The sequence below is a fragment of the Mixophyes fleayi genome, chromosome 1 (genome assembly GCF_038048845.1).
Source record: "Mixophyes fleayi isolate aMixFle1 chromosome 1, aMixFle1.hap1, whole genome shotgun sequence".
In the NCBI taxonomy this organism is placed as follows: Eukaryota; Metazoa; Chordata; class Amphibia; order Anura; family Limnodynastidae; genus Mixophyes; species Mixophyes fleayi.
This window is the reverse complement of record NC_134402.1, coordinates 231,320,575-231,335,584: the sequence shown is the minus strand read 5'-3', so window position 1 is coordinate 231,335,584 and position 15,010 is coordinate 231,320,575. Positions and strand designations below refer to the sequence as shown.

Below are 15,010 nucleotides of genomic sequence, written 5' to 3'. Positions count from 1 at the left end.
GCATTGACTATTGCAATTCCCTCCTTACTGGTCTTCCCAAAAACAGACTCAAACCCCTAAAATCTATTTTGCATGCTTCGGCAAGACTGATTTTCCTTGCAAATAGCTATTCCTCTGTTGAATCACTCTGTATGTCTCTACACTGGCTGCCTGTCTTCTACCGAATCCAATATAAAATACTTTTACTAACCTACAAGGCCATCAACAAAGCTGCACCAACATACATCTCCTCTCTTGTCTCAAAATATCTCCCAACTCGGCAACTCCGTTCTGCAAAAGATCTGCGTCTCTCATCCACCCTCATTACATCCTCCCATTCCCGGTTACAGGACTTTTTTCGGGCTGCACCCACTCTATGGAACTCTCTCCCTCGCACAATAAGACTCTCCTCTGTTCTACAAACTTTCAAGCGTTCTCTGAAAACCTACCTATTCAGACAAGCTTATAATATTCCTCAACCACCATCTTAACCTCACTACCTTTAGCCTGTTACACAATTTCACACAAGACAACTACCCCCGCACCAACATTGTTGTGTGACAGGATCATTTAGCTTATGAGTCACCTTACCTTTGCAGTCTGGCTGGGCCAAGATGCAAAATGTATACTTAACCTCATGTGTCAATCTCCCATTGTCCCATAGATTGTAAGCTTGCGAGCAGGGCCTTCTCACCTCTTTGTCTGTTTTACCCAGTTTGTTTATTAGTTTATTACGTTTGTCCCCAATTGTAAAGCGCTACGGAATATGTTGGCGCTATATAAATAAATGATGATGATGATGATGATGAAGTAACTATATTCTGTACTCTATCGTCATCAACATTTATTTATATAGCGCCAGCAAGTTCCATAGCGTTTTACAATTGGGGACACACACAGTAATAAACAAACTGGGTACAAAAGACAGAGAGCTGAGAAGGCCCTGCTCGCAAGCTTACAATCTATGGGATAGGGGGTCTGGGTATCTTCCTGCTGCGTATCTAACTAAAAGTTTGACAGGCATTGAAAATAAATAGCATACTTGCCAACTCTCCCAGAATGTCCAGGAGACTCCCGAAATTCGGATCGATCTCACGGACTCCCGGGAGAGCAGGCAAGTCTCCCACATCCCGCAACTGCCTAGCCTAAATGAAACGATTTGCGGTGAATCGCGTCATTTAGGCTAGGCAGCCCCCACGACAAAATGGCATTTTCATCGCAGGGGTGGGGCCAAAAATGGCTAGTTTGGCCGCACCCCGCCCCCTCCCGCCCTCTAGTCACGCCCCTCTCCCGTACTACACTTGCCGAAAGTAGGCAAGTATGAGAAATAGTTTCACTAGAATGCAAGCATATTTCAGACACACTTCTAGAACTAATTTATATGAAGCATTTTTACTTTAGTTTCAGTACTTGAATAGGATTCTAAAAAGAAATTACACCAAACTTACCATTATATAAGCATCAATCTGGAATAAAAAACAGCACATATTAATAAGAAAATCAGATATGGAATTGCATGTACTTACTGAAATATAGTCCACCCTGCAACATCAATATATTTATATACTTTACTATAAAAAAAAAACATTGCTCTCAATTGTTAGATAAGAGGTTCTTGAACTTTTGCACAACAAGCTTGAGTTTCTGAAAATATTTGCAGAAACATATTTTTTGCAATAATAAAATGACCATGAAGCAATATATAGGGGACACACTTTTAGCAAGCTATTTCAGTTATTAGTAATAGAATTATACAATGTCGAAGTCGGGGAACATTAAACTTTAAATATATCCAAGACCTAGCTAAATTAATAGATAATATCACCAAGATGTATGATGACACTTTCAGGTATACTGGAAGGGAGCTACAAGCGTACAAGAAGGAGTTGGTGCAACATAGACTGGTACTAAATTATCTCACCTCTATCACTGGTGGGTACTGTGTGACACTGGCCACCCAGTTCGGTGTAAAATGTTACACGTACATCATCAATAATACGGATGACCCTAAGGAGGTTATAGACCGGAAGATGGATGAAATTCTGCAACTGAAATGGGAATTTCGAAGGAACCAGGATTCTTCGTTATATGAGGTCGGGGAAAAGGTGGCAGGTTGGTTCTCATGGTTGAACCCTGTGAAATGGTTCTCTGGTCTGGGGGAATGTGTACAGGAAATGGTTGCTAGTGTAGGTAAGCTCCTTCTCCTTATACTGGGTGTCATCTTAGCAATTGGTTTATTTGTCAAATGTGTTCCTACTGTGTTGAAGTGTGGGAAACCGTCTTCTAGGAGAAACACTGAGAACGAGACAGAAAGGGTGGTGCAACACACCGAGATCATGGTATGTGAAGAAGTGTTGTATAACCCTGAACTTGAAACGGTGATTAGGTGATAGGTTATTATACTATCAAAGGGTGGAGCTGTCGAAGTCAGCATATTGGATAAAGTCATTTCAATTAAAATCGAGCAAACTTGGTTGTCTTTGTCTGAAAAGATGCGTACGGTACGCTACGGCGTGAAAGGGCACGCTACGGCGTGGAAGGGCGTACGCAGCTGCAACACGTGGCAACAACAGTATTTAGTCTTTTACATACATTCGCACAAACACTCACACTTGTAAAATAGTACACATTAAAGGTAGTTGCAACACATAGTCATTTATGTCGAAATATAGTAGTATTTATATGTAATAATATAAATTATATGCATATCAGTAAAACATATGGTACACGTTGAAGGAATCTAGTCATGTGTGGTATCATACTAATCCTCTTCGCATTCGCGACTGTCCGGTTCACTCTGCGAAGGAATCGCAGAGTGCATACGCAAGTATTAATGTTAAGGAATTATGGACTATTATGACTGAGTAATCTTGGCGGGAAGATCAGAGCTTCATCCCCTGGAGAGATGACCCCCTCCTTTGGATTCCTGAGCTTAAACTAGCCAATGATTGACAACCCCTTGGACCTTCCTGAAACCTGGACCAATAGAAGCAAGCTATACCATCTGCATTGTTTTACTGTATTTCTGTGTGCATATAAGCAGCAGCTCCTCATCTAGTGTTCAGACATCTTGTCCCCAAACTTCAGGATTGAATGACTGTACACTGGATCCAGAGCGCCTGCGATAAGTAACGGCTGTACTTATTATTACTTTGCTTGAATATATTCTGCTACCTTAAGCGAATAAACCTTTGTGCGTTGGAAACACAAATCGAGATTCGACAATCGTTATTGGTTAGAGACAATACGCACTTAACAACAATAACTTTACTTCAAAGACAGTTATAATGTGTCATATTGTCCAGTTGCTATAGTGCAACACTAATATGTAAACCTTTACTAGTATCCTCCTGAAGCTGTCGCTACCACTTGTCAGCATTATTGATATTTATTTTCAGATGGAGACCAATGTGTTGCTTATGAAGCACCAGATGCTCTTACATGATTGTGTTTCATTAATATTTGGGAAAAAAAATAACATAAATCAATGAGCACTGACCATTAAAATATGTGCTTGTATACTGTACCAAATGTATTTATTATTCCATATTGTGACAGTTCAGGTAATAGTCATATGCTTCTGCCCTCAAATGAATCTGCCAGATGTTGAATGTAGGATGCTTCATTTTGTTCATCCTCATATTGCACAACACTCTGCCTTTTCCCTAAAGCACAGCATCATATGAAACTATGCCAGGAGAATATAGGAACTGCGCTTGGTGCAAGGCACATGAAGTTAGGTTGGGTGATTTCTGATGATCTTTATGTGATATTCACATATTGTATTTTTATGTGGTGAGAAATTCAGTAGCTAACTAACTTAGCTTTCACTCTTTAGCAGTCACAGGGTAAACAGTGCCATTGATTACCATTTATACCAAGGTTGTTATACAGCATAACAAAAAAAAAAACCTTTGTTGTCCATATATAGGCGTTTTTATCCCTATAGAGGTCAATTCTGTTCTGGAGGGAATTTTGAACAAACAAGCCATATGGATCTGAAAGCTAAAAACCTATGGATTACTGATCCCTGTGCTAATACTTACTTTGCCATACAAAGGAATACACAATAAAAACAGAAAATCTGTATACTGACAATTTGGTTCATTGACAATTTTCTAATTTGGCTTTCTACATAGTTACCTAATCTTTCGGACTTAAAGAATATTCAGCTTCTGTTTGTGTTCCATAGTGAACACGACAGACCTCGTAAGATGGAAAAGCCTTTTAGGAAACCATGGTGTTACATAAAGATGGAATTGAAAAAAAATATTATGTATTTACATTTTTTTTTTTACATCATACTTACATTTTCCTTGGCTGGCTGTAGGTCTGGTGTCACCATGTACATATTGATCAGCACTAGAGATAAAGATTATAGGGAGATAGTGGTTAATATACATTCATTAAGGAAACTCATGTACATAAAATATATTTCTTACCTTTCTGCTTGGGTTTATAGACTGGTTTATCAGTCTGTATAAACAAAGATATTCCTTTGCTATCCAAGGTAACTGTGGTAGAGTTGTGGAAAATGAATCCTCCATCATTCAAGTGACGATTGCCCCAAATCTTGAGATGAGCCTGACCTCTTAGTCCTGGTGGAACCTGTAAGGGGGAAAATAATGAGGAACACAAGGTCCCATGATTCCTCTGCATAGGGTAAGGCAGTGAATGGGTACTTCCTGAGTTGCAAGACATCACTACAGGCTTAGGATATCTAAATACAGTAATTTAGGATTAAATGTATAAAATAGAAGATGTGGTCAGCCTGTAGTTAAATGCTCAGTTGACCAAAAACAAAGATTTTCTTTTTTGATATCTAATTATACTACATGACACAGCTGGATTTACATATCAGGGGGTAAATGTATCAAGCTGAGAGTTTTTCGGTGGGTTTGAAAAGTGGAGATGTTGCCTATAGCAACCAATCGGATGCTAGCTGTCATTTTGTTGAATGTACTAAATAAATGATAGCTAGAATCTGATTGGTTTTTCAAACCCGCCGGAAAAATCTCAGCTTGATACATTTACCTCCAGGTGTCTGTAGACAGAGGCCCTTTGGCACTCTTCACAATTCCAAAGACACACAGCTCAGTCTCAACTCTGTGCCTGGTTATTACTGAGTCTTAAAGTTACCTAACAGCAATAAACTTTACAATTTTGGTTCTAGAATAGACTGACCGAAACAAAATACGTCAGATCACCAGTCTTAAATTTGGTTCTGGGAATGTGTGAAACATGCATTACTACCGTACATTTATTTTTAGGGAGCTTAAATAATCTGACAACTGTGCAACAAAAAACCAACATACAGCAGTTCAGTTGTGTTAGGAAAACATTGCAACTGTACTATACTATGACATTAGAAAGGGACAAATCCAAAAAGATTTCATGTTCCTATTAATACATTGTGTGACTAAGAGAACCTTCCAGCATCCTACATACAAAAGAAGGAACAGGTCACGACACACGCAGACAGTCTCCTCACTGACGCCACCTCTCAAAAACTGTAATCAAATCATATTTTATACCAATACGTACTGCAGCACAAACATATTAATGCAAAACAGATATTTTTACTAAAAAGGCTCTATAGCTTAAATAAGCATTTTTTTGATAATCAAAGATTACCACTGAAAATTATCAATACTGGTGTCTTGTAAAAAACAGCAAAGGGAAACAGCAGCTCAACTGCATACATATCTATATATTCAGTACTCAGATTACCAATATATCAGATTTCATCCAGATTAATTATGTTATGTATTTAATTTATCATCACTTCTTTGTTCATTTGCATGCATACAGTATCTATGCCTCCAGGGTCACAAGCTCTACCCATGATTGCATGCTTCAAAATAATTTCTATTTATATTTTCATGTTTTAAGAGCTGGCCACTTAACAGACAACACATCATAGGTAAAAAATTTCACGTTCATATGTCTCTTCATCATATTTCTTACGTCTCCCCTTTAGCACACCTACAGTACCAACCTCGCAATGCTAACATCTCTAGTTTGAATAAGCCATCTCTCCTTCCGAAGGTAGGAAGCTCACTCCCTGACTCCCAAATACCTTATTGCAGCACATAAATATGAACCTTTACTATGTAGGAACCTAAGCCTCCAAAATTTACATGGTCAAAAAACATAATGACAGACCTTTTCAATGCCTATTCAGATGTGCATGCATCACTCTGGCTGACTTTTCAATTCAAATTATGATAAAACATATAATATGTTATATATCTATACTACATATTATATATATATAATATATTTATACATATATATATATATATATATATATATATATATATATCTATATCTATACACATACATATATATATATTATAGCGCACACACATCAGACCCAAAAATACACACTGTGGAAAGGACAGGGGGAGTTGAATCACAATGAGGGACAGTACAGAGGTATACATGAACACTACATGATTCATTTATTTAGCAACCAGGGAGCATGATGGAGAAATAGTTTGTGAAACCTTCACAACTGCGTAAGTAGATAATTTACTTTTTTTAACAGTATAAAAAAGCAGGGAACGTACAAGAAGGTACCAAAGCAAAATGAAGTGTATAGAAACCAACAGGCACTCAAATACAGGTATCTAGAATATCTAATTGTGAATGGAATATTTTACAATTAACACATATTCATAAAATACACTAAACTGCTTTTCTGAATCATTAGCTATAGTTTTAAAATAAATGGAGCATTATGTGATACAGTCATTACTATTTCTTGGCATTCTATCATATTCCTGCATATCTCACTTTATTGATCATTCATATGCTGAAATTTATATTGCACATTATTACATATCATTAACTTCATATCCTAGAAATGCTAACACTGGGAGATAAAAGGATAATGTAAGCTAAGTATATATTCTCTGACATGTATTCACTCCCGTCCTTAAATGACTAATATGTATGAAAGGCATCCCCCTCCTGACACAAGGGCCTTCATAGTTCCCTTCCTGCCAAATGCACATTAGCGTTACATCTTAGTGCCTCTCCCTGTGCTCTCCACCTCTCCACAGGGGAACTCTCTCCCACTACAAAAAGCAAATAAATGGAAAATCTGAAACATTCTCCCACTTGTATCTGGTATATCTTTGTATTGCTATTATTCAGGGTGTTGCTTTATCTTCCAGTGCTGGACTGAAGATGGTGGATGCTGTATATTATATACAATTGCTTTACAGGTGTTCCATTAGTGTATCAGTTGTTTAAAATGCCCTGCATGTGACATAGAACATGGTCTGATTTGTGGTCAGTTCTCATGTTTAGGCTGCATTGGCTTGTATATGAACTTTGTGGCACGGTAGCTCTCTATAAAAGCGAAATAAATCACAGTTATGGACTGCTCCTCAAACCTAGATGCACTGGGGAGCCTACTTCACACTATGCAAGGAACAACCTTGCTCCAACCCCAACCATCCGCTCCGCCAGTGCAAACTTTTGCTCTTCCACAAATGTCACCATCTTACTATGCAAAACAATGCGCCTTGATTGATATCTGGGTGCATTTGTGCAAAAAAAAATACATAGTGGGTCTACAGCTGGCTATTCACTTACCAGAGGACATTATGCAATTCATAACTGACCACCTCTGTGTGAAATCCTTTTTGATTATTACTATTTATTTTATTCAAATAACATTTTTACTTATGAATTAATATATATTATTCATTTAATGTTTTCTACAATTCCATTTTCTTCCTTTTTTTTTTTTCAACAATAGTGTTTATTAAGAGTTTGTGGTTAAGGCTACGAAAAGCAAAAAGAAATTAGGTGGGAGGTAAGGGTGGGGAGACGGGGGGGGGGGGGGGGTAGAGTACACAAATGTCAAGTCAAACAGTGCAATATAAAAGTATAAAGCATTCCAGAATTAATCAATAATGCAATATAAAAGTGTAAATCATTCCAGAATAAATCGATAATTTCATCTGAACGAAATAAACAGCAGTACAACATTGCAGAGGTAAATGGATATCACCTGGTTACGGCTCCCTGAGTAAGTGGGGAGTCAGGGTGTGTGGGGTGGGTTGCCATATATTCCCACCAGAGCCGGATTTACCGCTAGGCAACCTAGGCAACTGCCTAGGGCCTAGCTGGTATCCAGAGGGCCCAGTCAGGACTGGCGGTGAGCGGGGTAGGCAAGGCGGAGGGGCCCTCTCTGTCCGCCGACATACTAAAATAAACTGCGGCCGGAAACAGACTAAAAGACAAACCAGTCATGTGATCGCATGCGCCGCTCCCGGCAGTTTCTCCTCCTCTCTGCTCCCACTGAATGAGGAGGAGAGACTGCCGGGACCTGTCACGCGATCACGTGACTGGTTGTTTTTTTTTAGTCTGTTCCCGGCCACTGAAAGGAGGACTAACCGAGGAGCTGCTCGCTGGAGAAGAAAGAAGACAAGACCAGAAGACAGAAAAGAGGAATGCAAAAGAGAAAAAGACAGGTAAGTTAAATGGAGGCACATAGAGTGAGGTGATAATGAAGGGGCACAGAGGTGACATAATGAAGGGGCACAGGGGTAATACAATGAAGGGGCACAGAGGTGATATAATGAAGGGGCACAGGGGTAATATAATGAAGGGGCACAGAGGTGATACAGTGAAGGGGCACAGAGGTGATACAGTGAAGGGGCACAGAGGTGATATTGTGAAGGGGAAAAAATGGCAATAAATGGGCATAGTGTGATGATTGAGGGACAAAAGTGACAAGGGCACATCCTTGGATTTATGTGTATTATTTTTGCAAACAACTTAATAAGTATTTCTGTCCTGACTTGAATACTTATTAGATTGTTTTGACCCAACTACTTAAAAACCGAGACTGCTTGGTAAATATTTAGGGGTGCCTTTTTCTGTAGCAGGGTGGCCTTGCTCTTTTCACATGTTAGGTACGCCCCCAAAGATGCAAGCCACGCCCTCACTCCCTTTGGCGGCGTGCGGCTGCTGCGCGGCAGCACATACTTTCACTTGTACTTAACTATAGGGGTATATGGTAGGCTACAAAAATATAGTGCTATGGATTGTTTCATGGAGGGGGCCCAAAACCAGTATCCTGCCTAGGGCCCCATGAGGTTTAAAACCGGCTCTGATTCCCACCAAGCAAACCACTTTATGTACAGGGATGAGGCTGAGGAAGAAAAAGGTCACAACTCAATTAAACCTTACAAATAACTTTGGAGATTGAGGGAGAAATGGCGTCTTTCAAGCCTAGGCAATCGAAGCCCGGGTAGCAATAAGTATATGGCCAATGAGGTACCGGTCACCCAAGGAGGTCTGGGGAAAGGTGTAACAGAGCGATATCTGGGGTAGAAGGGATAATGCGTGTAGTAACAGTCTTTATTAGCGTGAACACTGCAGTCCAAAGAGGGCGGATTTCAGGGCACATTCAGAAGATGTGGAAGATGTCAGCAGTCACCCTACAATTACGCCAGGGGGAGTTAGTATGTGCCAGCCAAATACTAGGGAGTTTGACCGGGGTCAGATAGAGCCTGTGGAGTAGTTTATACATCATCTCTATATGATTTAAACAGCGGACATGCAGTGAGTGGAGCGGAAAAAGCATTCCCAGTGGGTAGTGCCAAGCACTTGTCTAATGTCTCGCTCCCATAAGAATTGGGAAGGGGTCCACTTGAGATATACTCATACCAAAAGCAGATAGCTGCCTTATTCAGGCCCATCGTCAGTCTAGCGTGGAGGTGAGGAGGTGGATGGTGCAGTGAGACATGGTAGGAGCAGAGAAGCTAGTGGCGAATTTGCAGATACTTATAGAAGTCCATCTTAGGGATGTTGAAGTGCTCCCTCAACTGTGTGAAAGATAAGAGAGTCTGGTCAGAATAGAGTGATTTAAGGGAGGTGACGCCCCTTGCCTACCCAGAGGGAGAGATGGAGATCGGGAATAAGTTTAGATACAGCAGATAGGGAGAGATTGGATGTGGGGAGGGCTAGGTAAGCTGTCAGTCAAAGAGTTTTGTCCCAAAGAGTCAGGGCATCTCTTGTAAGCTTGGGTAGATCAGAGGGCACAGGGCGCCATAATTTTGATACCCAAATGAAGTGGCTAGCAGAAAAGTTTGGGTAAGATTCCTCTCCAAATATACCCAGGCCTTGCAGCGGGAGGGAAGAGACCAATCCCGTATCAGAACTAGAACAGCGGCTTCATGGTACTTAACCAAGTCGGGGAGAGTGAGGCCCCCCTCCCCACTTCAGGCATATCATGAGAGAATGGGCCATTTTTGGTGGTTTCCCCTTCCATATGTAAATGGTGAGTAGGGAGCGTAGGTGGTCCATATAGGTCTTAGGGAGGAGAAAGGGAAGTGTAAGGAACAGGTAGAGCCTCTTGGGGAACAGAGACATTGTAAATGCAGCTATTTCTTCCCTTTTTTTGTTTCTTCATTAGATTACTTGAAAATCACACCAATTTTTGCTGTTTGTTTATATGAACTCACCTTGATCTTCACCACTCCTTTATCTGAAAAGTAAAGTGAAACAAATTAGTGTGATAGACCACTAGTGATTACTTTTGAGTGGTGCAATGCAGTGTAGATCATCATCAGTACCTGGCTTACGTTTTACAGATTGAGGAAGCCACAAGTGCCAGAATAACATTTATATATGGGATAATATCTCGAACTGTAAATTATATATGGGATAATGTACCTTCTTCTGTATACCCTCTTCATCATCACTATTTATTAATATAGCACCTGGCCATGGGTTTGATTCCAACCAGGGCCCTATTTGTTTGGAGTTTATATGTTATCCCCATTTCTGCATGGATTCCTCCTACATTACAAAACATGTAGCTTAATTGGCTTCTGACGAAACTGACCCAAGTATGTATGTGTGCATGTGATAGGGAATATTAAATTGTAAACTCCACTGGGGCAGGGAATAATGTGATTGATTAAGTATTCCATGGAAAGCCCTGCGTAATATGCAAGTGCAATAAAAAGTGTTAGAAAATATTAGAAGACACTAAGGGTCAGTACTTAGAGATGTGTAGCGGAGTACCTCCTGAATAGTCGTGATGGCACTCCACACCAATGCAACATTATAGATTTTTCCTTGTGCTCCAAAGAGTTAAAAAGGAACATTTGCAATATTGGGGTACCATAGTACTTGGAAATGTGTGCAGTCAGACATTGCAGTGGTGTCTGGCGGCATCTCGCTAAGAATCGGCCCGATGGCATTCAGCGACCCTATAGAGGCATATCGCAGGACTCCAAGGTGACTCCACCACGGACTATTTATTTGCACTTTGGTTATGTCAGAGAAAGACTCAGCATGTACGCAAGTGGACTGGTGTATTGGAACATGCACAAATTTAATATTATTACACAAATGTTAGCCATATTCATGTCAGTGCCATGCAGTACATGCTGCTGCTTTGATTATTTCCAGTGCTTCTTGTGTCATGTCCAACATGTTTTCCTGTATGTCCTGTATTTAGACCTGGACTTGCCTGTCCTTCTACCCTAGGCTGTTTCCTTTCAATTTCCAAGTTTGTTACCTGTCATGTATTTGGCCTATTCACCTAGTTTCTACCTACCTGTCCTGACCTTTGGCTAAGTTCAATTCAATAAGTTCAAATTCTAAGGTTTGTAATATATTTCACTTTCTGGTAGTCCTGCTAATTTCTCTTATGAATCCCTGTGTCACATCTGAGGGTCTGTTTGTTCCCGGTCTGTGTTGTGTCTCTGGAACAGAACTAGTGACTAAGTGCAAAAAGGTGGGTGGCTTGATTAGGTTAATTTGCATGAAAGAGAAAGGACAGGTACAGATGGTGGTTGCTGTAAGTTCAGGAGACTAGAGAATATGACACTGGAAACTGTCAAGATGTGAAGAATGGTGAAGAATGGCAAGAGGGTGGTCAGATTTAGCAAAGGAGATCAGACTGGAACTGGAATGTAGACTGCACTGTCTGAGCAGGAATAACTGAAAAGACTGCTGGAAACCAGGTTGGCGTCTGAAGAATCAATGTTGCACTGGCAACAAATTAGGGCTCCAGGAAGACCTTTTATACTAACTGCTATCACCTGATTGGAGGCTGCAGTCAGCTGATCTGAAGCAGCACTCTGACTGGCTGAGAGGGATCAGGTGACTGGATCCAAGATGGCGTCACCTAGGAACTGGTTTTGGAGGGAACCCTAGAGTTGAGACTGCTATCCCCTGATTGGAAGCTGCAGTCAGCTAAGCTGAAGCAGTACTCTGACTGGCTAAGGGAGCGTAGGTAACTGAATCCAAGATGGCAGCGCTCATGTACTGATTTTGGAGGGATCTCTGGAATGGAGACAGACTGGACAGCATCCTGCAGAAAGATCTGAGACCAGCAGAACCTGTGGACTGCATGGACAGCTTAGAACAGTGAAGGGGTAAGTAACAGAACCTGATAGCATAGTGTGTCAGTAAGTAAGCAAGGAACATAAACAAGATGTGCTTATATGGGCGGTTTGCCACATACCATTAAAGAAAAGACTAATAGTTTCCCTGGGAATTTGCAGGCTCAGGCTACAGACAGGGTTAAGTCGGCACACTCTTCCACACACACAGCACAGGAACACAGGTGGAGCACCTGGGTGTAAAAGCTAATGTAGTGCTTTGGAGGAAGTTTAAATAGCTGGACTTGTACTGTGGGTGGTGCGACCGATGCCAGTCAATGGCCGGTGTCCAGTTAGGGGACTAACTGTCTAGTTAGCGTTAGGGTCGCATGACTTTGCAAATATTTTTGGTGTGATTGCTGAAACTACTACAGTAGCTGTTAATTCCATCCTGACAAAGCCTGAATATAATAGCAAAGTGGTTCAGCAAACCTGTGTCAGCACCTAATATGCTAACAAATTCCTTTCCTTACTGTAAGGTCACCTCCAAGGCTTTCACTAAGTGGTGAACAACCTAATTGAATAATAAACTTTATCCACTCTATGCCAGAATGTGACCTGTGGATATGGCTCAATAGTTATTTCAACTTCCTGCATTTACCAAGTAGACAACAATGTTTTATACTACACTGGCTGTGACCAGAGAGGAAGAAAGTTTATTTTCCAGTAGAACATATAGACATACTGGTAAAATATTATGTACAGATAATCTCACTTAATTTCAAATAAATAAAGAATACTAAACAGTAATTTCTGGATAAAGCATCTCTCAGACATGACAGTACTTTTATTTTATACAGTGAGCTCTACAAAAAATGTGTTGTTTCTAGAATAAACATTTTTTTCAATATACTGTCCTTTTTTACAGTAACTGTATATATTCTGTAATATAAGAATGTGTGATAAGGGATACGTTAATTTATTAACCACATAATATGCAGACGTTCAGTGCATTTAGTTTTGCACAAATGCACATAATTCACCTCCCTGCACGTATATATAGGTGCACACCCAGTTTTGGAACGTGTCAACGTGCAAACACTTTTTGTGATGATTTGCAAATTTGTGGTACTAGTTAGGAATGTGCATGATGGACCAAGTACAACTGTCACAGCCTACTAGTAATTTAGGGCCAACTCCCTTCATTAATTTCAAATTGCACATGTGTATCCCAAAATACTGCTTGTTCCAGCATTATGTATATGTTAAATAAATCATTAACATGGCATTTCATATCTCATTTTGTGTCTTTTAATGTTTTTATTAAATTTGGTAGAATTTTTATTTTAAAATACAGGTTCCCCATGTGTAGTGTGGAAAATGAAACACCAATTCCACCCACCTCTGCAGATGTGAAAAATCAGACGGTTTTTTCAAAAGGAAACCAGTCACCTGCTCAACAGGAAATGCCCAAAACGCATAATATATATTTCCAGGAGTTTTTTAAAATATATTATCTATCAAAGTTAAATCTTGTTTTTGCATTTATGCTCAATACAGGGCTTATTTGTGAAGAAATCCTCCCATCCTCCCAGCTAATCGGAAGGACACAGTTTTCAGGGGTTGTTCATACTCTTGCCTGTACAACAATGTGTAATAGTACTAAACCAGACACATTCATTTGTGCTGTGGGCTCCAGTTTTCAGCTCCATAAATAACCCTGGTTATCCTGCACAGATTTTTAATAATCCATACAGACACATCAAGCTGATTTCTGGTAATTCCACTTTAATGCTCATGGATATGCCATTGTCCATGGCAGCAGGATACCTGCACACTTTAAGGAATTATCTCGAAGTCACAAAAATGTTTAGAATTCCTTTGGTATTAAATATTGCTACTTATTTTTCTCTCTCAATAAACTCCCGATATATATCACACAAGCACATATTGTACTACATCCTGCCTCCTGTTTATTTTACCCCAAACATGACTTCATCCATAAACCTATATATCAAACTTACATATATACAGCCTGAAACACTATACATCACCCCTTCCATGATCTATGAAAGCCATACAAATGTCATGATTAATCTTTGTCCATATTCCATGCCCCTTTGTACCTGCTGTACTATGTCTTATAATATTAATGGTACTTCAGTTACCTTGCCTCACTCACCCCCACATATAAAACCAACCTCAACTGCCAGACTGTTATGCCACAGGCAACCTGTGGGTCCTTTTTGCTAGTTCTTTATGAAATTATACATGAAACTCAGATCGATGTATTAAAGAGCGCAAAAAGCCCTATTGACGTTAAAAATGGCGATAACATACGAAAATCATTGAAAAAATGCTCTCTTTTTGTGTAATAAATTGCAACAATACAAAATTGTTTATCTTTATCATTGCAGATTAATAAATAAAGTGAATGTAATGTACTTTTTTTAATCTACACTAAGATAGCCAACTTTGCCTAATATATTAATAGTTTTCCAGCTACAAAATGTCACGTTACTTTTACTTCAGGAGCAAATAATCCAATATTGTTATGTTAGTGTACAGACTGGGTAGTGCAGTAGTAATAATAACAACTTCTATTAAATGGAGGATGTGTAGCTCACGATAAGACCAATTTGGTTGGTTTTATCTGGTCTATATGACCTTCA

At 39.8% G+C, this 15,010-nt stretch overlaps 1 protein-coding gene across 2 annotated transcripts in view; it reads right to left on the bottom strand.

Annotated features, from left to right (window-relative positions):
• Window positions 1-15,010, bottom strand: part of CPAMD8 (C3 and PZP like alpha-2-macroglobulin domain containing 8) — a 135,466-nt gene that overhangs the window by 88,840 nt on the left and 31,616 nt on the right. For both annotated transcript variants that reach the window (XM_075207118.1, XM_075207108.1), the window contains exons 3-6: window positions 10,467-10,489; window positions 4,422-4,587; window positions 4,289-4,341; window positions 1,428-1,445 (exon numbers count right to left, since the gene is read on the bottom strand). In XM_075207118.1, coding sequence (XP_075063219.1) covers window positions 1,428-1,445; window positions 4,289-4,341; window positions 4,422-4,587; window positions 10,467-10,489 — 260 coding nt within the window. The remainder of the gene's footprint in view (window positions 1-1,427; window positions 1,446-4,288; window positions 4,342-4,421; window positions 4,588-10,466; window positions 10,490-15,010) is intronic.